Raw genomic sequence first — 21,793 nt, 5'->3', positions numbered from 1 at the left:
TCTTCTGAAGCAGGATGTTGTAAGAATTTTAGTTAATATTAATTGCTGGTATATTTTTTTAATATTGGTAGCAATTTGGTTAATGAATGTAAGTCATTTTGAATTGCTGCTCCTCTTACTTATTTCTAGAATGCTGCAAAAACATCTGCTGCAGCTGTATCATAAATGTGAGCAGCCAGGGCACAGGTTTGGGCCTATGAAGACGGGACGATGCTTTTGATATGTTGAAGGCCACTGAGAACATTAATAATGTTACTTCACATTTCTACAGTGCTTTGCCTGCTTAAAGCACCACATAGACTACTAGTAAATAGTGATATGAATGTTTCTGAAATGATCAGCACTATCATTTAAATTGTCATTAAAATACAATTAGCAGCCCTTTGAACTGAGCGCCGTAGTTCAGAACAGTCTAAGTGATGGCCCGTGGGCCAGACCTGGACAACAGGAAGATCGTGTCTGGTTTTCCTCTTCTCTAACTGCACCAGCTCAAGGAGCACCTCATCCCAGGAGTGGCGGCTGTGCCCGCAGGACAGACATGGAGAGCCGTTATGCGACTGGAAAGGCAACGGCACAAAGTATCCCTTGTGTCCAGCCCACTGCATTGAAAAGCCTGGATTTTGTAAAGCTCATTTCAGCCTGTGTGCAATTTCAAGCAGGCACAGCCCCACAACTTTATACTTTGCAATTCAAATCAATTTTTTTTTTTTTTAACTTGACTTTCAGGGCACAGCTTTGTGCAGCAAGGAGCTGTAGGGATGAAATAAGGGCATTATGTGCTAAAACAAATAACTGAGCTATCTACATCTACAGGTGATGCGCTGGTAGACCATGCTGGCATGTGTTTGGGTAAGATGAAGAATTTAGTTACTGCAGCAGACTGAAAGTGAAGGTCTGGCTTGGATGGTGTTCCCAAATCTGGCATCCATATCCCACGTTTAGGTAGCTAAATCTGTCGCTTACATGCTTGAGATACTTGTGTTAATTGCATAAATGCCAACAAAAATGACATGTTTTTAAAGTGTTAGAAGTGTAAAGAGCTGCTCTTCTGAAATGGCCACAGTATCTATATTTAGCTCCTATGTGCTCTTCCGATGATACCACTTGCAAATGCACCACATTTGTTGTAGGATCTAGCTATAGTGATGTATTAGTATCTGTTTGTGATACTATTGATGCTCCTGCAAAAAACGCTGTAGAACATACTTTACATACTGCCTTTTTGTACGTCTCACACAACTATTCATTAATACCACGGGAACAGCGTGCTACTGTTCCAGGTTTTCAAAGAACCAGTGCTATTGCTCTCCACCAGCTCCTGTTGCCTGCTTCAAACTGCCTTTATTATTTATGCTTTTATTCCCGAAAACTGAAATTTAGAACTGGAAATTTTCACGCTTTTGTTTTTTAAAAAATAATTAAAGGCAGCGAATGGACCTGATGTAATCTGTATACTGTGTGGCACGGCTAAGTATCCACTGCTGTGAAAGCGCTGCTTGTTCTCTGAAAGGAGGAATTCTTTCAGACAGCGTCACTTGCCCCCTCCTCTGCAGGGCTGCTTTTCCCATACACTTGGAGGACTCGCTGCCAGTCATTTTCTTGCCCTAGAAGTTTGCCGGAGCAATACTGTCATTCACCACTGACATTGTACTGTCTGTACAGGGCCTAGCTCCTAATGGGTCGGCCTTCACGTTCAGTCAAAAATTTCACCTGTGAGTGTAGCAGTGGTTCTACGAAAATATGATGCCTTTTGAATCATCTTTTCTTTGGACCGGTCCTTGGACTACATAGTGCTCCACCTTAATGTGGGCTTCACAGCAGGCTTTGGGAGAAGTTCTTTTCCTCTGTCATTCACATAGCAAGCAGCGTGCTCTCAGATATGACCTGTCTACAAAGATTTCAGTGTTGGCCTGGCATGTTTTACTAGTATTTTAATGGCCTAAAGAAATTATTTGGAAAGCTGAAGATGCCTTTAGAAAAGAGGGAAAGGAGGGGAAAACAGACTCGAAGAGGCTATTAATGGGTCAACTGGCCCAAGAAAATAGGAAAAAAGTGCAACTCAAAAGTGGTTGCCAACACGTGGCCTTGCAATACTGCCCAGGAAGGTAACATCACAAAAACAGGGTCACGAGGAGCTGTGTTATGCCTTCACTCCCTCTCTCTACATTCACCATTCTATACCAGAAACATAAATTGTTGCCCAGTTCAAATACAATACACTTCCTAAGTCTGCTTTTCTCAAACACACGAAGTATGTATTGTCTTGGGAGGAACAAGAGACCAAGTACTCAAAAACGTGGTGCAGGGTTTGCCACAGCCACAACTCTGAGAACAGGTGCTCCAGGGGAGCCGCCTGCTAGTGTTTTGCATAGGTAATTGTTAACGATACTAAGTAATAGTCTGTCTACTGGATAACGGACAACACCCCAAAACACAGGCCAACAACCATAAATGGAGAAAGTATTACAAGGAACTCACAGCAAAATTAAGATGCCAAGCAACATTCCCATATAATATGAAAACACTGAAAAAAAAGAGTCTTTGTTCCACCACGGGTGTCTTTGCTGGGCTTCTGCCCCGTTGTCAGCCGTTTGGATTAGCCTCCTCTTCATGGGAAGCTATCAGGGATAGCATACAGAAAACACTGAATATGCAAGAACTCAGTAGGATATAGCGATTTTGGGAAAGACTGATGGTTCTTAAATAACTTACTGCAATTAACAGAGGGCTGGAAATGTGAGAAAACCTCTGAAGAATTAATCAAAAATCAACAGCAGTTTGTCTTGATAGTAAAGGCAAGCACACGAAATAAAACAGCTTATCACAAAATGGCTTTTGACTAAGAGTGAAAAATGTAATGAGGAAGAACACACTTTGGATAAATCTACATTCTAATAAATCTAAGTTAAATAAAAAAGCCAATGCCAGTAGGAGGGTGAAAAAAAGACATCTTCCTGTATGGTCACCACTGGGCATGTATTTGCATGAGGCAAGCGCAAGGAGAGCAGACTTCCTGAGTGCCAGAATAGCATCCCTATCTTAGATGCGTAAAGAAGAAGTAGGACTTGCCCTCAACTATCACAAAGCTGGTCTATGAGGCCAGCTGGCAAGGGAGAATGAAAAGACAAGAAACCAGTGGACTGCAAGTTTTGGGGCATCTCTTACAGTCTTTGCTAACAGTCCTCAGAGTTAAACTTGTGGCTTAAGCTAAAAAAGAGATGGAGAGCTTGACAAAGGCACAAAATCTACATGGCTGAATTTTTGCAAGAACAGCAGTGAAAAACAAATTAAGATGTGGCAAAATGATCCATCATCAAAGTTCAAAGCAGCCAGTGAGACAGTGCAGAAGAATATTCTACTTGCTAGCATCAGTCTCCTGCACAAGTTCCATGCTGTGGCAAAATAAAGTGGGCATGTAGCCAACAGAAAAGGCTTGATACCAGCAAAAAGATGGAACTTGCATTCACCAGATACCAGGGCAACTAGTTTTTCATGATTTGAAGTTATGGTGGAAGTTGAATTTTAAATTAAGTCTGAAACGTTAGAGTGAAGGAATGCTTGATGGGTGAGAGCTGATCAGCTGAAACTAAAGATTGCAGCAAAGTCTTCTTTGCAAAGAGTTTTACAAAAAAACCCACGAGAATTGCTATCGATGAATTGTTGCTGTAACAATAATACTCCTTCTTGTAGACTAAGAAAAAAATTAACTGTTAGCAATAAACCTATTTAAGCTGACCAATCACCTATGGGTTTCTGCAGCTTTTATGTCTTGCTGAAAGCTGAAAAAGGAAGAAGTTCCAGAAATAGACTGAAACTGCTCTAAGATCTGATGCTGATGGAGAGACCGATAAGCATGTAAATGACTCAGTTAGGTGTCTCCCATATGCACATTTGCTTGTCCTAAGAGGAAAATGTTCCATCATAGGTATCATAGATATTTGAAAGAAGTTATTGTATGCTAGAGCACCATGGTGCTTGTAGATATTTCAGCAGGCTACAGAGAGATCCCTGAATATGGAAATTCTTGCGTTGTATAAACTTCGTGTGATTGTATATGGTTTAATTGCAAGCAACCTACGGTACAAGAAAGGAATGTCTCACCTAGTAGCAAGTACCATGATAAAAAATCAGAGCAAGACTGTGAGTGACTTTGTCCAAATTTTTTTTTTTTAAACCTAAGCAATTGTTCTTCAGTTTCTACTATTTTTGCAACTATTTTAGACTAAGTGCCAGGCATGCCTGTAACTTAAAAAAACCCCAAACAACCAACAACAACAACAAACCAACAAAAGGAAAACACCTGAAATAACATACATACTGAGGATGAAGCTAAGTCAGCCTGCAGATGCGTCCCTTTTTTTTGCTGGTTTTATATAAACTGCATGAAGATTCTGCAAGTCTCTGTAAGCAAAATGTTTATTTAATAGGTACATGCAAGCAATACACCATGAGAGAAACAAGGGTTGGTTTTATTGCTGCGTGCTATTCACCCCTACTACAGTCAAATGCTCCAGATGACAGGGAAGAGAAACAGGGCTGCTAGTAACAGTCAGCTAACAGCAGAACGTTAACATTTACTGCATGTTTATTTACAAATGTTTGCATTAAAAGTTAGTACCAAAAGAATAATATAAGAGATATATTTCACTTTGAGCGCTGAAGTAGCAATACAGAAAAGTATCTTGCCCACAGCAAGCAGCAGTAAGGAGGAGGGACCGGGAGGTTTTTTGCCTATAGCAGCAAGAACTGGGAAGTTCAGGGAGCAGCAGCTCCACAGTGAGACACACCAGAGTGAGAAAGGAGAAGAAATATTAATGGAAATCACGTAAAACAAGTGTTTCCTATGGATAATATATGCATCAATTATTCCCAACCAAATGTACCCATCATCAAGATTACCGTGGATAGCCTGTCCCACAGCCTATGTCCATAGTCCTCTCACAGTGGGACCAAGTTTTGTTAGCAGGGGTATCAAAACTAAGATGATAACATTCGTTTCTATGTTCTTGCCCTGACATGGTTATTCATTTCAAGTTCTTCCTAATGACTGTTCAGTTCCTTCCTTCTAGGGAGCCACTCCTAATTCTCTTCTATTCAGGTTGGATAATGAGTCACTGCCTTTAGTATTAATTTTTGTTAACCCTTCCTTTGCACAACCAATAACTGTTAACAGCAAAATGCATTGTGGCTCAGTGCTGAGAAAGAAAACTCTTAAATGCCTTTTCCTCCATCACACCATTTACTTACATGCAGATAACCCGATGATTCCTGCAGGCTTTCTGCTGCTGGTTGATGAAAAAAAACCCTTGTTTGTCTTTGTGCCTTTGGTTAACTGCTTTCTAAGTCTATCATCTTAGTCTACCTGTTTTGCAGTGTAATTTTGCTTTCCATATATTGCACTTTTTTTCTGTTGCCTTCTTGTCTGGCCAAAGTTTTATTTGCAGCAAAGCAACAATTTGCATCAAATAACTTCTTGAAGCACCTTGTTTACCCTTCTGTTTTTCCTCTCTTTTCTTTTGGGGAAGGAGGGTCAGGTTTATGGATGGGCACACAAACCTGGCAGCACTCAGTTCTACTGTCTCTACCTACCTAACTCCATGGGAAACATCAGGGCATTAACGGTCAGGCTTCTGGTACACAATGCTTTTGACTAGTTTTCCTTCTTAAACAACACAAAACATAACCCAAGCAAACTTTGGAGACATTTTATTTATACATGGCTGCCATTCTTAAAACTACTGAACCTAACTATCCTGTGAGGCATCTTGAATCAGCTACCGCTCTCTTCTCAAGACTAATTAGTGAACAGTCTGTCCTGGTTTTGATCAAACTTTGTACTGTTTGGTTACAGCATTGAATACCTGCCGGCATGTCTCATCACCTGCTTTTTATGCGCTTCATGTATGGCGGTACTTGTTCTTTGGCTGAATTTTGATGTGGTTGGGGATATTTGGAATTTTAAAGTTCTTTCTCCTTGATCCTCTATTAGCACTGTTGGTCTACTCCCATGCTTTGTGTGCCTTTCAAAGTGTTTCAGTGTTTTTGTTATCTTTATGCTATCCTAACGCATGCCTGCTCTTAAAGTAAAATCTAGGAAGTCTAAGGGAAAAGTAGTTTGGAAAGAAATCAGACTATTTACTTAGGAAACCATGCTCTCAGATTATTACAAAACCAGATTTCTAGGAAGAAGCATTATTTCTCATTGACTATTTCCATACCTTTTTTCAGTATTCTTTATTTCACCGACCTTATGCTGTACCAGACTGTATTGGATACAACACCCTCCAAGCAGCCTTGCATTAGCACTGCACCGCCTGCGAGAGAACCAACCCGCTCCCCAAGACAGCATTTCCCCGGTGGGAATATTTACTGTAGGTGCCAATCCAGCCTGACTGAAGTCTCATTAAGAACACATTTTTTTCCCTATCAATAAAATATTAATGTGACTATACAGCATGTGCAGCCTGACATTTTCTTGACACCTGCATAGCACAGAACTACTCGCGCGCCGCAGTACAATTTCAATGACAAACTGCATGCAACTTCTATAGCTCAGGAACAGCCCTAATCTTGGCCTTTAAAAACATAATTTCATGCGGCCGAAACTGTAGGGATGCTCCCTCACCGCCCGTGCGGAACGGAACGGGGTTTTTCCCCCGGCAGCCTGTATCGATGCCCACTTACCGGCCCCAGCGAGGCCCTGCCTGGGCGGCCAGGCCTCGGGGCGCCAGCAGCCGCCTCGCCTCTACCGGAGGCGGAAGGGCCCTGGAACCCGCCTGCAAGTTTTGCCAGCAGCAGTGAACGCGGGCTGCGGGCGAGGCGGGGACAGCCTGTAATTATTATCTGCACAGAGCGGCCGCGACCGCCATGTCTGCCAGGCGGGGAAGGCCTCGCGAGCCGGCCGGGCAACCCGAGGCCGAGCGCGGCGCGGCCGGCCCGGCAGCGGGGGGGCCGGCACGTCTGCCCGCCGGGGCCCGGCCCAGACGCGGCCTCCGAGCGGCGGCGCAACAGGTGCCCCGGGGCGCCGCTTGGCCACGGCGGCGGCCGCGCTGCCCCGCCCCGGGCGCTGGCGGCGCCGAGGGGAGCGGCGCTGCCCGGGGGAGCCGCGGAGGCGGGACCGACGCGCGGCGGGGTGGGGTAGGGTGGGGGGGCCGCGGCCGCGCAGCGCTCCGGCCCGGCCCGAGCGGGCTCCCACCGCCCCCCGCCACTCCCCCGCCTCCCCCCGAGCCCCCTCCCCTTCCCCGCCACCCGCTTCCGCCCGCGCTCCCGCGCATGCCTGGGTTATGCAACGGCCGCGGCGGGCGGGCTGCGCGGGCCCCGCCGCCCCAGTGCCGCAGGGCAGGGCAGCGCGGGGGGCCTGAGGGCGGCGGGCACCGGGCCGGCGGCGCTGGGGGCGCGCTCCCCGCCCGCCCTCCCTCCCCCGGCGCCCGTGTGCGCGCCCCGCGCCGCCTGTGAGTGGCAGCGGCGGCCGCCGCCAAGTCCCGCCTGTTCCGCTCTCCCTGCCGCAGGCGGCGGCGGCGGCGGGTTGGCTTCCTGCGCGCTGTGCCGCTCCCCCTCCCCCCGGCAGTCGGAGCCGCAGCGGCAGCAGCCCGGATCCCCGAGCCATGGCTCTGTGAGAGCAGCACATGGCGGCCGCAGCAGCCATGAGCCCCCCACTAATCCATACAACTCCCCCCTGAACGGCCACCGACGGCAGCCAGCGCTCCCACCCGGCTCCACCGCTCCCACCGCCCACCCGCAACTACAGCCGCCGCCGCGCCGCCCGGCCCGAGCCCAGACCCCGCCGCCGCCGCTGCCGCCGCCGCCGCCGCCGGGCCCCCGCTCGCCCGCCCGCCGCCGCCGCCCGGTCCTCACCATGGGAGTGCAGGGTTTCCAGGACTACATCGAGAAGCACTGCCCCAGCGCCGTGGTGCCCGTCGAGCTGCAGAAGCTGGCGCGGGGCAGCCTCGTGGGTGGGGGCCGCCAGCGGCCCCCCCAGACCCCGCTGCGCCTCCTCATCGACGCCGACAACTGCCTGCACCGGCTCTACGGCGGCTTCTACACGGACTGGGTGAGCGGCGGGCAGTGGAACCACATGCTGGGCTACCTGGCGGCCCTGGCCAAGGCCTGCTTCAACGGCAACATCGAGCTCTTCGTCTTCTTCAACGGCGCCCTGGAGAAGGCCCGGCTCCACGAGTGGGTGAAGCGCCAGGGCAACGAGCGCCAGACGGCGCAGCAGATCGTCAGCCACGTCCAGAACAAGGGCACCCCGCCGCCCAAGGTCTGGTTCCTGCCGCCCGTCTGCATGGCGCACTGCATCCGCCTGGCCCTCATCCGCTTCCACATCAAGGTGAGGAGGAGACGGGCCTCCCGCCCGGGCCAAGGCCCCCCGGGCCACCGGCGCCCCCTCCCCGCCGCTCTCTTGCGCCCCCGCCGCTCCCCTCCGCCGGCGCCGCCGCGCTAAGATGGCAGCGGGGGCTGCCCGGGGCCTTGCCAGTGCCCAGCCCGGCGGGGGGGGGGGGGGGGGGCGCCCTGCCTCTCCCCTCAGCGCCTCAAAATGTCGTCGAGGCCCGCGGGGGCGGCCCAAGTTTCGGCGGCCTCAATCCCCGGGGGATTTTGCTATTTATACGGCGTGGCCGGCCGGCCTGTGCGGGGCGGCCGGCAGCGCCCGGGGCCTCCCGGATTCCCCTGGCTGCGAAGCCAGGCCCAGCAGCAGGGAGGTTTTTGCCTCCATGTTCTTTCGGGGCTGCCGCTCCGTCGACTCAAAATGTCCCTTCTTGCCCAGGCCCCCCCCCCGCCCCTCCGCTCGGCAGGGCGATGGGGCTGCGACTTGGCTGCCGCAGGTGAGAGCGGCTGGCCGAAAGCATCGTAATCTAATTAATTATTAAGACGAAAGAAAAAAAAAATCAGTTATCGCGCACAGCAGATCTGCAACAAGTTCCCTGCTGAGGCGAGGCGTATAAACTTGCGCAGAAGGTGAAATGGCTTGCTCCAAAACGCAGAGGTTCGAGTTTCGTGTTTGAGAAGGTGAGGGGGTTGATCGGCATTGCCCAGATGTATTAACGAGCTTTTGATCAAGTGTAGAATAATCCGTTCCTTACTCTGTAACGGCAAACGCTTCCAGTCTATGGGGTCAGGAGCACCGATCCGACAGTTCTTCATTTAAAGTTCCGATTTTAAGGGGGAATCTCTGCTTTCTGGTAACATTGGCAACGCTGCAGGCAAGGAGCTGGGGTCCGTGGTGATCTCGGGCCAACACCCAGGCCACGATTTCAGAGGTTGCAGAATATGAACGTCGCATCTCTCTGTACAGCGTTCGTGATTTGTGGTGGTTTCTGTTAAGCCGAGCGGCTGTGTATATTGAAACATAAGACACTAGAAAAACAAGCCCCGGGATGAAGCTGCAATTTTCAGAGTTGCTCGCTCGCTTTCCCGCTAGGGAGGGAAGAGCAGCGGGAGTGAAGTGCATGCTTGTAGCCCTTATTATCATAAATTACTTTAGTGTGTAGAAAAGTATTATGCAACCTTTAGGGTTGCACGCGTGATCACTAGGAGCAGCTTAACATTATCTGGCTTTTGTACCGATCAGAAAAATTCTGGCCGGGTTGCAGTCCCGGGTAAAGATGACTCTTGGAAGGCGCTCACCCAAAAGGTGACTTTAGGTGAAGTTTCTCCTAGTTCTGCCGACGGGACGCGAGTAGCTGTTGCTCCCTCTTAGCCCGGCCCCGCTCACTCGGCCGGACCCATCCTGGGAGGATCGCGTTCCCTGCAGCTCCCTGTGCGACGGGCTGGCCTGAAGCCTCCCCGGGCAGGCAGCGGGCGGTGGAAGACCCACCCGCAGTGGCCATTGGCACGCCGGGGCCACCGGGCTGGGCGAAGTGTGTGTGGAACGAACTGGAAGCGGAGGCAAAGCTGTTCTTGCAGGGTGCGTCGAGCTCTGCTGAGCGTGACGTCTGGGGCTTGGTGCCTGGTTGAAGTGAAGACGTTATAGCCGTGTCTACTGTAGAAATGGGTTTTTCTGGCCAGTGTGGAAGGAAAGTCATGTACGTGTTTTGGATATGAATGGCAGTGGGAATTTGAGGGGTAGCAAAACCATCCTCATTTGAACTTTTTTGTTGTTTGGGTGGGTTTTGTACCTAGGAAATACTTCTTAATACTGCTTAAATTCTTTAAGCAAAGTTTTAGGGACCGTGCAGTGAAGATCTTTATCTTGATCTGGTTACGGGTGCATTATAAATCTTCCTTAATTTTTTATTGAGACTTAGAGATCATTAGTGAAAGCAATGAATGGGGTACAATAAGAATATTTTTTCTTTTAGTGTGTTAAACTGGATACTTTGTTTAATGCAATAGCGAAATGCACAGTACACAACAGGAAGACAGCTGTTTTGATATTGCTAGGAATTTGGTATTTGTAGTAGTTCTGTGGTATGTTGAACTAGCTGTTAGTCTTTAAATGCATTGTCTCAGACCTGGTTCATTCCTGTTGAAGTACATGACATCCAAATAAAGTTGCCACATTTGACAACAGTGTCACCTGTAGCACTTTGTTTACTTTCAAGCTTAGCTGCAGCATTAGCTCCTTTATGGTTTCTCGCTAATAGGCCTTATTCTTAATCTCTGGAAACAGTTTAGGAGCGAGAGGATATGTCATACCGAGTGCCTTTTCTTTTTTTTTTTTTTTTTTTTTTGATAGAAACAAATGAAAAAGCCCCACAATTTTGATGGGGAAGATTTGAGGGGTGGGTATCTGTCTGCCTTACGTTAGCACAGGGAGCTGGCAAGTACTTGTTAACAAAATACTGATCTGTTTGTGGGGGAGAGTTTGTTGCCGTTAGGAACGTTCATATCGCTGAGCGACCACCGTGTGTGTCTGAACTGCAGTGGCTGTCTGAGCTGGTCAGCTGTCTTGGGGATGGGAAGGGTATCAGCAATTCTGATTTGATGCTTCATTTATACAGCTGTTGAGAAACTGTGGATAACTGTTTTAAATTGTTTCATTTTCAGGTGAGAAAGTATATTTAATGGTTATAGTGGTAACATGCATAATACACATCAAAGATACTGCAGAACTTAAATTACATTTCTTTTCTGCCTTTCTTCTTCTATTATACAATTTAAAATCTTTCTAAATCTACTTTATTACATTTTTCTTTCTTTATACCTTACTCCAGTTTTATTCATGTTCTCCCCCATGCTACTTTCTAGCAACCCTCCTGCTGGGCAATGAGCAAATGCATCTTGAAAGGTGTGATTTTTATTTGCATGTATGGGTGATTTTTTTTTTAATTAACATACACATAAGACACTTGCCAAATGCTAGTGTTTTCTCACTTTGTTTTGAGAAGTTTGGATTGAGAATACTTATGAACTTCAAATATGAAGCTGATTTTCATATTTTCAGGAAACATTTGAGTCTTGAGTAGAAGAGCTGTGCAGAGTTAGGGACTCGCTATGAATTTAACCTATTTTGGTAATTAGAGGGGAGAAAAAGAGTAATGTCTTCTATCCAGAACAATTATAAATCACTTGCAGATGGTTTCAGCAGGATGTAAAAATAACAGGTTCCTCCAAGTTGTAACAAATATCCTACGGGTTTTTAGCTTAATTGTGACCTGGTATTTTTCTGTTTGGGGGAGGGGGGAATAATTCTTAAAAGGAACTTTTAAACATTAGCAAACCTGCTTTGCATAAATATTTAAGCAGTGGATTAACTTAACATCTTTAATACTTTGGTGAGACTGTTTTGTTCTCAGTGTCTTAAACATGCATGTGCCTGTTTACTCGGACAGGATTCTCTCTTTCTGATCCAGCACCATTAATGTTTACACAAGATTTAGACTTGAAAATTATTCCAAACTCCTGGCTGCGGTTATCCCTGCGTGCTCTCTGGGTTGATTTTGAAGTGTGCATGTTGCCTGGGTATAGTTGCATCTTCAGACTCCCTCCTTTTCTGAAAGCTGCAAACTTAATTCTCTGACTCTCATCTTGTTAAGAGTTTTATGTTGCAGGTTAACTGTACCTTGGTAAATACAGCTTTTTTTCCTGTGACGGTTCAATTATTTGAATGTGGATTCTACTATAACCTAAACATATTGCAGTTTCATGCTCATAGCTTGCTGTGTCAGATAGCTCTGTAAAATGGGAAGGGAGGGAACTGGAGGCTGGAGGCGGCAGAGGAAACAGTTTATAGGAGATCAGAGCTGACTGCACAAGTTTCCTCTTATTATCTGCATAGCCATGTCACATCTAGTGCTGCAAAAAGAATTCTTACTTTGTTTTTTACAGATGGCCGGTGGTTGTCATGTATGCGAAGATGTTGATTTTAGATACATGTACATAATTTAAATCTCTGTACCCTTAATAAAATAAATAAAAAAAAAAAACTGGGGGATTTTCCTGATTTAAAACATGTGAAGACTGGGGAGGGATGGTCAAGCCTAAATTGCCCTCGAGTTAGTAACTGTATAAATCTGGTATTTTAAAATTTTTCCAAAGATATTTATGGTATCTTTCAATTCTCTGTACAGCAGGCACATGTTATGCTATGTGATAATACAATTATTAGAAAAATCAATACACCTTTTTTTTCTCACAAACAAAAGTAAATTTAAAAACCACTCTGATACAGTCCATCAAACACATTTCCAAAGATGTAACATTTTCTAAAGACTATAAGGTGGTAGCATCAGGAGTAGAGAGAGTTTTGTGAGCCGGTATTGATCGTAGTAATAGAGAGTGAGGTGCTGACTGTTCAGCTGCTCAGGATTTTGCTAGAAAGGGAACCTGAAGCTACATAGGAAAAGCAAATTCTTACTCACCAGAAGACTAATTGGAGTAATGCATGAGTAGAAAAGGAAGGGTCACTGCAAACATTCTGTTGAACAAAAGCTCTTTGCTGAGAGATAGATGACTGCAGGACGTTGGAGAGGGCTGTAGAGGTGTACGACCCTCGCTCATGTTCTCGAGGTTTTGGCTGCAGAGGAAATAGCATCACCAGCACTGGCGCTGTAGTTACTCATGCGTATTGTGGAGACTGAAGCTAATGGTTTTGTACTAGTCTATTTTGGGATAGCTTGCTATCTGCGTTGTTAAAATTGAATACTTGGTGATGGTAGGGTATACCAACACCCAACCTCTAGGGAGTTTTCTGGATCTTTATTATGTGTGTAGATGGTAAAAGCATTAGGCATCAAAAGCACTCGGCTCACTTTATTTTTGTGTGCTTGTATGCAGACTGTAGTTGTAAAGGTTCCTGACAGCGTGTAGAAATGCAGGACTGTAGGCAGTAACCTGCCATCTTGGTTTTTTTGTTTTAGTATAACCTTCTTGATGAGAAAGAGTTGCTTTTATATTTCCAGTGTTAGGAATTGCCCCATGTCTACCCTGCACAACATGCCTGTTCTAGTCATCTGATTGCCATGGTCTAAAATAACGTGCTTTGCTAGGCAGCGTGAGTTGAGAGGTAAAGTTTGGGCTGTAAACTGGAAGGAGTGTGCACCGTCAGACACAGCTGTGCATAAATGAATAGGCTGAAGGTAGAAAGAGGAAAAAAATTGGCTTAACACAGTAAGGTAGACATCTGAAAGATGAAGAAAGTTACCCCCGTTCATCTAGGGTTATGTTTTGTTTCTTTTAAAACAGGGCTGCACAACTTTACAAGGGACCATGTGATTCCTTTTTAAGGGTGCATCTTGGCTTGGTGAACTTCTTGAATATCTACAGCCTTCAGATTTTTCCCATGAGTTAATACAGACACTAGTATACTAATATGTTTAGAGTTTGAATGTTTCTGTTAATAAACAGTTACTTCAGATAGAGTTCAGTAATACATAATGCCACTTCAGTGTGCAGGCTTTTGGAACTTTGTATTGTGTTTCTGAGCGTTCCTTACATTCTGTCCGTATGTGCTGTGTCATTGAATTTTTGAATTTACTTTAAATATACTGCAAGAGTTTCAAATGCACGTATATAGTTTCAGAAAGACCCAGTATATTGTAATACATGTGATAAATCAGTACTGCAATTTAACATTGTAGCTAATTACTCTGTCTTCCACTGTAGGTTGCACAGAGCATTGAGGATCATCATCAAGAAGTAATTGCTTTCTGCAGAGAAAAAGGTTTCCATGGTTTGGTTGCATATGACTCCGATTATGCATTGTGCAACATCCCTTACTATTTCAGTGCCCATGCCCTAAAACTGAGCCGTAATGGGAAAAGTCTCACAACAAGCCAATACCTAATGCATGAAGTTGCCAAGCAACTGGACCTGAATCCAAATCGCTTTCCTATTTTTGCTGCTCTTTTAGGTAAGTGAAGTAATAAAAGAACTTGATGCTGCTAGTCAGACGTGATTTCAGTTTCTGTTAACTGTTTTGAAATATATGTGTATAATTTGACAAAGCACCTAGGGAAAGACATCCCTTTGTTGCAGATATTCCTATTATACTTGAGGTGGGCTGGATGCGTTTTTATGAGGCCAGACATGCTGAATTTGTAGGGACCTGCGAGCAATGCAAATTGCGGCTGTCTAGAAACAGGAGTAGAGAGAACTCTGCAAAGCTCTGCCTAGCCAAAACGTTCTCAGTGGGTGGGGGGGGTTTGGGGCAGTTGTGGTTCTGCTAGTTTTGGTCTTCTATAGTATACAAGGTCTAATTTTAATAATATACTGGGAAAGCATACTTGTGTTCTGTATTGTAGTCTTAACTAAAAATAACATCTGCGGAGTGAAGATGTTTGCATTGCAGGGGCTTTTTTTCCCTCAGAAATGAATATTGGACAAATAATGGCAGCACATCAGCTGCACCAGAAATACATTAGATTAGATAATTGAGTGAAACTCCGCACATTTGAAAAGACTGGTGAACAGCATCTTACCATTCCATTAGTTTTGTCTGGATACTTTCTTGGCACTCCTGCTTCTAATTCTAAGTGGTATAGTATCTTTAAGTAGCATAGGCAGGAAGGACCTCGGTTTCACATCCCTGCTTAAATGGGACAATTTTAGCACAGTGTTTTGACAGCACTGGTAAAGAGTAGCTGTCATGCTCTCTCAGATGGAAGAATGAATTAATTACTAACAAAGTTGACTCCAATGAGTAACATCAGTTTAGAACAACATTCTAACTTCTTTTTGGGTAAATAAACACGGAGCAGCCATGTTCCTGATCTTGTACTGAGCAAACAAATCAAGAAAACTGGATTTTCTTTTTATTTTCTCACTGACTTTGTGCTTTGGTGCAGGTACATGATAGAAGAATAAAACGTAAAATTTGAAAGCTGTGAATGAAAGGGGCTGTGTATTACTGCTTTGTCATAGTAATGTTTTAGTTGTCTTTAATACTAAATTGTTTCTAGTCCAGGCAGGTACCTTCCATGTTAAGAAGGAGGAACCAATGCATCTTACAGTAGAAAGCCACAAGTATTTAACTAGTTCAAGTTGCTTTTACTTAGTGTATGTTTTTTCATATGTGGAATCATTACCTGCCTCATAGCTGTATGGAGGAATGGCAGATGACTGGCTAAGCTGCAGTTTATAACAAAAACTCTGTGTAAATTGCATGACAGACGACTATTGCTAGGCTTTGTTTCAGAAGAGTCTATAAATAAGTTGTTGCATGCCAGTTCAGTGAGTAAGAATTACTGCTTGAAAAGCAGTTTCACAGTTGCAGATATGCTTTATAGAATTAATGTGAAGTACATGTGAATTACATTGTTTTAACTTGTCACTGAATTATAGCTGTGTGGCCAGTTGAGGCATTGGTTATATTAAATGGTAGGTAAATTCTGATAAATTTTCTGAAGTTTTTGCAATTTTATGCAAGAAGCTCTTGAATAGATTTCTCTTGGTATCTTACATGACAATTTTCAGCCTGCTTTTAGAAGGAAACCGGAGGTCATTTCACATGATTACTAGAGATATATTTTGTAGCTTTTTTCCCCCCCAAATTGGTACAAAGGTTAAAAAACCCAGTTCAGGTACAAGTTTAGTTTTGTGTATTTTTATGCATTTCTTTTGTGTGTGTATATTCAGTATGAGTAAACAGAATAGAGTAAAGCTTATGGAAATCAGGGTTAGAAGATACTTTGGAGGTCTTCCTTTAATTAGTATTTGTTGGTGTTTGGGATTTTTTTATATTAGCAGTGATTATATAAGCTTACAACAAATACCATTTGACTGAAAGTACTAGCAACATTTTTTAACTTTTGCAACCTTAGGAATATAGTAACTTTGGGAATTTTTTAAATAAAATACTAAATGCATGTATAGGCACATAATGGTGTGTAGCGTGGCGTACGTTTAAAGCAGGGTAGCTCATTCAGATCTAAAATTTTATATTTTTATTTAATACCTGAGGGCTTGTCTGGCTTCACAGGTTATTCCACCCTTAGTCCTGTGGCCTCTTTGAGTCTCTTACGAACCTGAGAAGTAGAATAAAGAAAATCACAATGAGAAGGAGTAAGTGAGCCCTTGATTACATAGGAAGGCATATGAAATCTGTTAGGTTGCTCTTCTGTTCTGGGTACATCAGTGTAACTCCTAATGCTAGTACTTTGTTTAGGAATAAAGTATTCTGAAATAATTGCAGTTAAGTTGCTGGTTTCAGCTTTAGCTCTGGAAATCTGTGTCCCTGTATACGAAAACTCAAAACTGCTTTGTGTTCAGACACTTTCTTGTCATTAACTTCAAGGGTTGATTTGGGGACAGTGAATAAAGAAAAAAATTCTTGAATGATTCAGCCAAACATGCAGCAGTTGGAGGGGTCTAAGGAACGACACCTAACTGGTCAATTAAAAAAATGTTCTCAATGGCAAATTATTTGGAAGTGAGAAGTCTCTATTGAAGTATTCCAGCAAAATATTTTTCTGACTATTCCAACTAGTCAAATTTTTCAATATTACTTTCTGAGAAGGTTTTGTATACACTGTAGTTGGTTGGCTTGTTTTACAGCTTTTTCCTTCTTACAGCTTTTCATGCAGAAGGATTTTCTAGTTCTAGCTTTATGATGTAAGGAGTATCCTTGTCATGGATAGTTAAAATGTGGCCAAGATAATGTCCTCTGAGAGTGCGCTCTTAAAAAGTTCTGTCCTAGTTGCTGTTGATGTAAACAGGGAGTTGATTGGGGTTCTTCTGTAAATTTTGACTAATACTTCAGAATTATTTAAAAAACAAAACAAGGAAACAAACCCAAGCTTCAGCAGTAGAAAAACAAACACAGTGTGGGGTATAGGGCTGTAATTCAGTGAACTCTTCAGAAAGGGCAGTCGCTTCAATTAGTATCTAATTGCTTTTAAAAAACCGAAGGCATACACTATAATAAGCCATTAAAATGGGAAAAATCAATATATGTTGAGGTTGTTCAGCCAGGTCAAGAAACAGAGGTTGCTTATGTAATGTTGATCTCTCTCCCACTGTGACAGTACTTTGTAACGTGTTTTAGTTACATAGCCTCATCCTGTTTCTCTATAAAATTTTAGAACTATGTAAGGTAAGTACAGGCATACCTTCTTATCTGGACCACAGAAGACTGCTGCCCTTCAGTATGTGGTGAGAATTGACCAAATAGTCAGACTGTCTTAAATGTATGGTCAAGGGGATGGAATTAACTGAAATAACAGATGGAAACCAAACAAGATTGAGGTTTTGGTGGAAGGGAGAGAAGCTCTTGACTATTTTAAAAGGTAGTCTTAGCATCTGCAGGAGTTATTGTTAGTTATCACAAAACTGTGCAGTGTTCTGGTTGTAATTGATTTTTTTTTCAGACTTGCATTATAAAGGCTGTCTAATCCTACCTTGATTAGATTAGTAAGAATGTGGTTGTTATATACAAAGTTGTTGAATCCTTCGGATGTGAGTTTAGTTTAGCTCCTAATGAATAAAAATTACAATGTTTCCTTGCTGGAGATCTCAGCAATAGGTGAAGTATTGATTGGACACAAAAGATTTCCCTCTCTAAGGGGACATCTGCTAGTCACCAGGTGATGGGCAGCTTCCTTGGTTTTCACATGTTAGAATATTAAAAGCAAACTGAATTATTTTACAAGCAAAGTATTAAGAAAGTAAACAATTGTCATATTCAAAGAATCTTGTCGTATTCTTTATGAGTAGATGGGAGTTCAAGATGTTGTCCAAACTGTGAAATTGTTAAAAAAAACCCAAAACTGTAAATGTATTGACAGCAGTAAGAATTGTGCATTCACTGCTAAACTGCTGCTCTATAAAACCAGATATTGAAAATATCTTGTGAGTTTTCTGTTAGAAGTGTAGTAATACATTGTTTAGCTTTTCATAAAATTTGGATCCACAGCCACTGAATTCTGTCAGTGGTTGATTAGTTGATTAATTCAAATGTTTGAAATATTTCCTAGTAAGAACTTTTAAGGTGTTTTTTCTGAGCATAATGTGCTTTGGGGAAAAAAAGTAATTTAAGTGGCCTCCCATTTGGTATGAACAGCTTGGTAAATATAGTCACTCTCTCTATTCATTGAAACAACTACATAATTTCCCAATTACTTTGATGCTGCCAGCCCTGGCTCCTGTCTGACCTGGTCAGGTCAGTAAAAGAAACTTAGGAACTGGGAACCTACTAAGTGTTACTGGAACTGTCAGTGTTCCTGAAGGTTAGATAAATTTGCCTGCTTGACCAACACTGCATGATGGAGCAGAGTGCAGATTCCAGAGGCAGCTCCGATGTGGATCAGTAACGGCACGTGTTGGGATGTGGGAAAGGCTTACCAGCTTGTGTCAGGGAACAACAGAGTGTGTTCTTACACTGCTGCACCTGCATTACTAAATCCTGTTGAGGATCCCCTAATAGGAAATCCCCTAACAGGACATGCCAGGTTGAGGTTGACACCGTGTGTTGTGACTGGCTCTGTTGCTTCTGTGAGTAAGCTGGGTTTCATGGAAGAGTGCTCCTCAAACTGAGCATGGTGTATTTTGCTGCAGTGGCAGCATGCTAATTAGGTTTTTCTGGAGTAACAAAAAGCTATCTGCAAGTTTAGTATCTCTGTTAATCCTGTTGATTGGGATTTAAGGACTGATTGCAGATTTGTTTTGCTGTGTGTAGAAACAGTGTGTAACATTTTATGGTGTACCTAAATAAAGTTTCACATTATGTTCTAGGTAATCATATTCTACCTGATGAAGATTTGGCTTCCTTTCATTGGAGTTTACTTGGTCCAGAACATCCACTAGCTTCACTTAAGGTACAAATTTAATATAACTACAAGCAATTAAGCTAAAATCAATCATAACATTTAATCAGAGCAGTGTAACAGATTAATTCGTAGCAACTATGCAAGGCTCTTGTTCTCGGTCACCCTCTGGTGTCCCAGTCCCTCTGTTGACTGCAGAGGATAGCTGGGCCAATTAGCCTTACAAGGCTAAACTTAGCCCTTGTGATCCCCCCTCAGTGCCCTTCAGCTACGTGAGCTGTATAGCTTCTGTGTGCTTTGGCTTTCAGAATGTAGCTTCTTGCTCTCTTCTTTATTTAAGAGAATTTTTTGTTTAGTCATGTTCTTCAGCTGTCAAAAATAATTAGCTGGAGGTTTTCCTACCATATTGTTTTATTTTCTACTGATCTGAGTTTATGTGCAATAGTTTTCTGTACTGCTTAAAGTGTAAATGTGCTAGAGAACAGGTTGCACAAGAAAGCTAATGTGGCCTTCAGTAGATTTTTATTTTTTTTAAGACAAGTAACTTGCGTCTGATGCTTTTAGTTTACAGTAAGTCTGTTCTGCTGCTTCATCACACTTGCTTTGTGCATCTGCCAAGTAGACAGCTATAAAAGGGAAACTGGACACATCAGAGAATGGGATAATAGTGACCTTTCTTTCTCTCTGCCACAATAGGCATAGCTTTTTCCCTTTCTCCTAAGGTGTGCCATGCAGCAAGTCAGTTTGCTTTTTGTAAATTCTGTAAGACTGTTTTGTTACATCTGCCACAAAAACAGGTGGGGTTTTTTCCCCTTCTGTTCTAAAGGTTTATTTGAAAAATTGTGAGGCATTTCGCTGAAGGTAGAATTTAAAAACAGATTCAAGATTTTCAACAGAGTTTTTAAGGCTTGCATGTGCATTGCTTAGTCGACAGCTGTGACAATTTTGTTACGCTCATCCCCAATTTTGCTGCCGCTCCTGTGTTTAGAAAGGTAAGTGTCAGCGCATGGTAGTGGCAAAACTAAATATGCATGCCTGTTTGCTACTTCCTTGTAAAACTTGAGATGAAAAATTGAAAGACTGTGTCTGTATTTTCATTTTTTACTAAAAAGGTTAAAATGTTGGACTTCTCTGAGTGTTTGATAAACTTCCTGTTGTTCAGAATAGTTCTGTGTGTTTTTGGCTGAATAGACATGTTTTACAGCCAGTTCAGAATATGACTTCAGACACCTAGACCTTCTGAAAAGCTTTCTAAATATCTGAATTACTTGATGAGAATGAAAATTAGATACTTGTCATCTTTGCTACTACATTTATGTTTTCAGGGGAAATACCAATTGGGCTTTATAGCTGGCATCCTAAGAAAATAAAACTTGTTTCCTTAGAGTATCACTGGACTGTCTTAGGCAGTGCTCCCTGTATTTGTTTAACTTGTTGGCCAAGGTTGATCAGATTTGAAAGTACTTCCCATTTGGCTGTTAAAGGCTCCATGAAAACTGATACACTGTTAGCACTGAAAAAGACTCAAATTAGTGCCCTCACTGAGGGAAAAGGCTAGCGCAACACATGATATGTTTAATTTCACAGCAGCTTGCTGGGCAGCTAAGTACATAGCCCCAGATTAACCGCAGCATTTCTGTCTCCTGGCTGATAATGATGTCAAAAGGGAGAGAAGGAAGAAGGGCTAAAGCAACAAGGACGCAAGTCTACAGGAAACCAATTTTCATTAGTTACTGGTCATGGAATTTTTAGCTTCAGTTTCAGCAGTGCTTATAATTTGAAATTATAACTTATTTCAGTAGCTCATTAGTTCAGTTTCATTTGACATGCTAGTGTATCAGTGATGTCATCATGTAGAGGCCTCTTCTGTTAATTGTACATGTGCAGAAAGCAGTATTCCTTGTAAATTTTATGAATGCTTAAAAAAACTAAAAGGTGTGTTTATATCAGCCACAAGCTTGATAGCAAGAAGTAGTTTCAGAACAGTTACAAAAAGTGCAAGCTGTCGTGAAAACTGGAAATGTCGGTGGTGGAAGTTGTGGTGGTTGCCCAGGTTGCCATCCCTGGGCCATCCTTAACAAATTTTTGCTTTGTTGCATCTATTTAGAGTTACTATTGAGTATTCTCCATACTCGGAACCAAAGGCTCTAATTCCACACCTCATTCAGCTCTGGGCTTAGAAAGCTTCTTTTCATTGTGCAAAGATTTTAATCTTTTGTGTCTAAGACAATATGATCTTGATCATCGGCGCTAACAGGTTCCATTCCCAATGGCCTGATTTGTTGCTTTTCAGTGAGAACTATGACAGTTAATAATGTACAATTTATTTTCTGCATTCTTTCTGAATTTTTTATTATGATGTAGCAAAATGGTTACTCCTCCTATAAGAGAAGCTTTGCTAGTTTACCAATTTAAAAGTGTAACTTAGAAAAGGAACCACCAGTCTTCACTGAAAGAAAATTGGTGTATCTGCTCAGGTGTCAACATAGTGAGGTAAAAGAAACAAAACTGAGGAACCTGTACCTGTTTTAGAGAGAAACATGAGGGTGATGCATTCGTCTAGGAACAGCTGAGCAGAAATGTGAAAAAGGAAGGGATATGGAAACCTGAACAAAGAATCCAGATTTCACATCTAGAAGGAAATTAATCTAACA

The 21,793-nt window shown here is 43.3% G+C and overlaps 1 protein-coding gene and 1 long non-coding RNA gene across 11 annotated transcripts in view; one reads left to right on the top strand and one right to left on the bottom strand.

The window, feature by feature from the left end:
• LOC308063378 overlaps window positions 1–7,996 on the bottom strand; it is a 30,492-nt gene extending 22,496 nt beyond the window's left edge. For 6 of the 7 annotated variants that reach the window (XR_013927940.1, XR_013927941.1, XR_013927942.1 and 3 more), the window contains exon 1: window positions 7,855–7,996. This is a non-coding gene — a long non-coding RNA (uncharacterized lncRNA). Of the gene's footprint in view, window positions 1–1,710; window positions 7,187–7,854 lie in introns of those variants that run through there. The other variant, XR_013927946.1, reaches the window with a different exon arrangement.
• FAM120A (family with sequence similarity 120 member A) overlaps window positions 7,421–21,793 on the top strand; it is a 55,915-nt gene continuing 41,542 nt past the window's right edge. For 2 of the 4 annotated variants that reach the window (XM_080386233.1, XM_080386234.1), the window contains exons 1-3: window positions 7,500–8,329; window positions 14,044–14,290; window positions 19,108–19,190. In XM_080386233.1, the coding sequence (XP_080242359.1) occupies window positions 7,856–8,329; window positions 14,044–14,290; window positions 19,108–19,190 (804 nt within the window). In that variant the 5' untranslated portion in view covers window positions 7,500–7,855. Of the gene's footprint in view, window positions 8,330–8,538; window positions 9,007–14,043; window positions 14,291–19,107; window positions 19,191–21,793 lie in introns of those variants that run through there. The other 2 variants (XM_080386232.1, XM_080386235.1) reach the window with 2 other exon arrangements.

Source organism: Falco punctatus (genome assembly GCF_963210335.1).
Source record: "Falco punctatus genome assembly, chromosome: 4".
Classification (NCBI taxonomy): Eukaryota; Metazoa; Chordata; class Aves; order Falconiformes; family Falconidae; genus Falco; species Falco punctatus.
The sequence above is the reverse complement of the archived record's forward strand: the minus strand, read 5'-3'. Positions and strand labels throughout refer to the sequence as shown.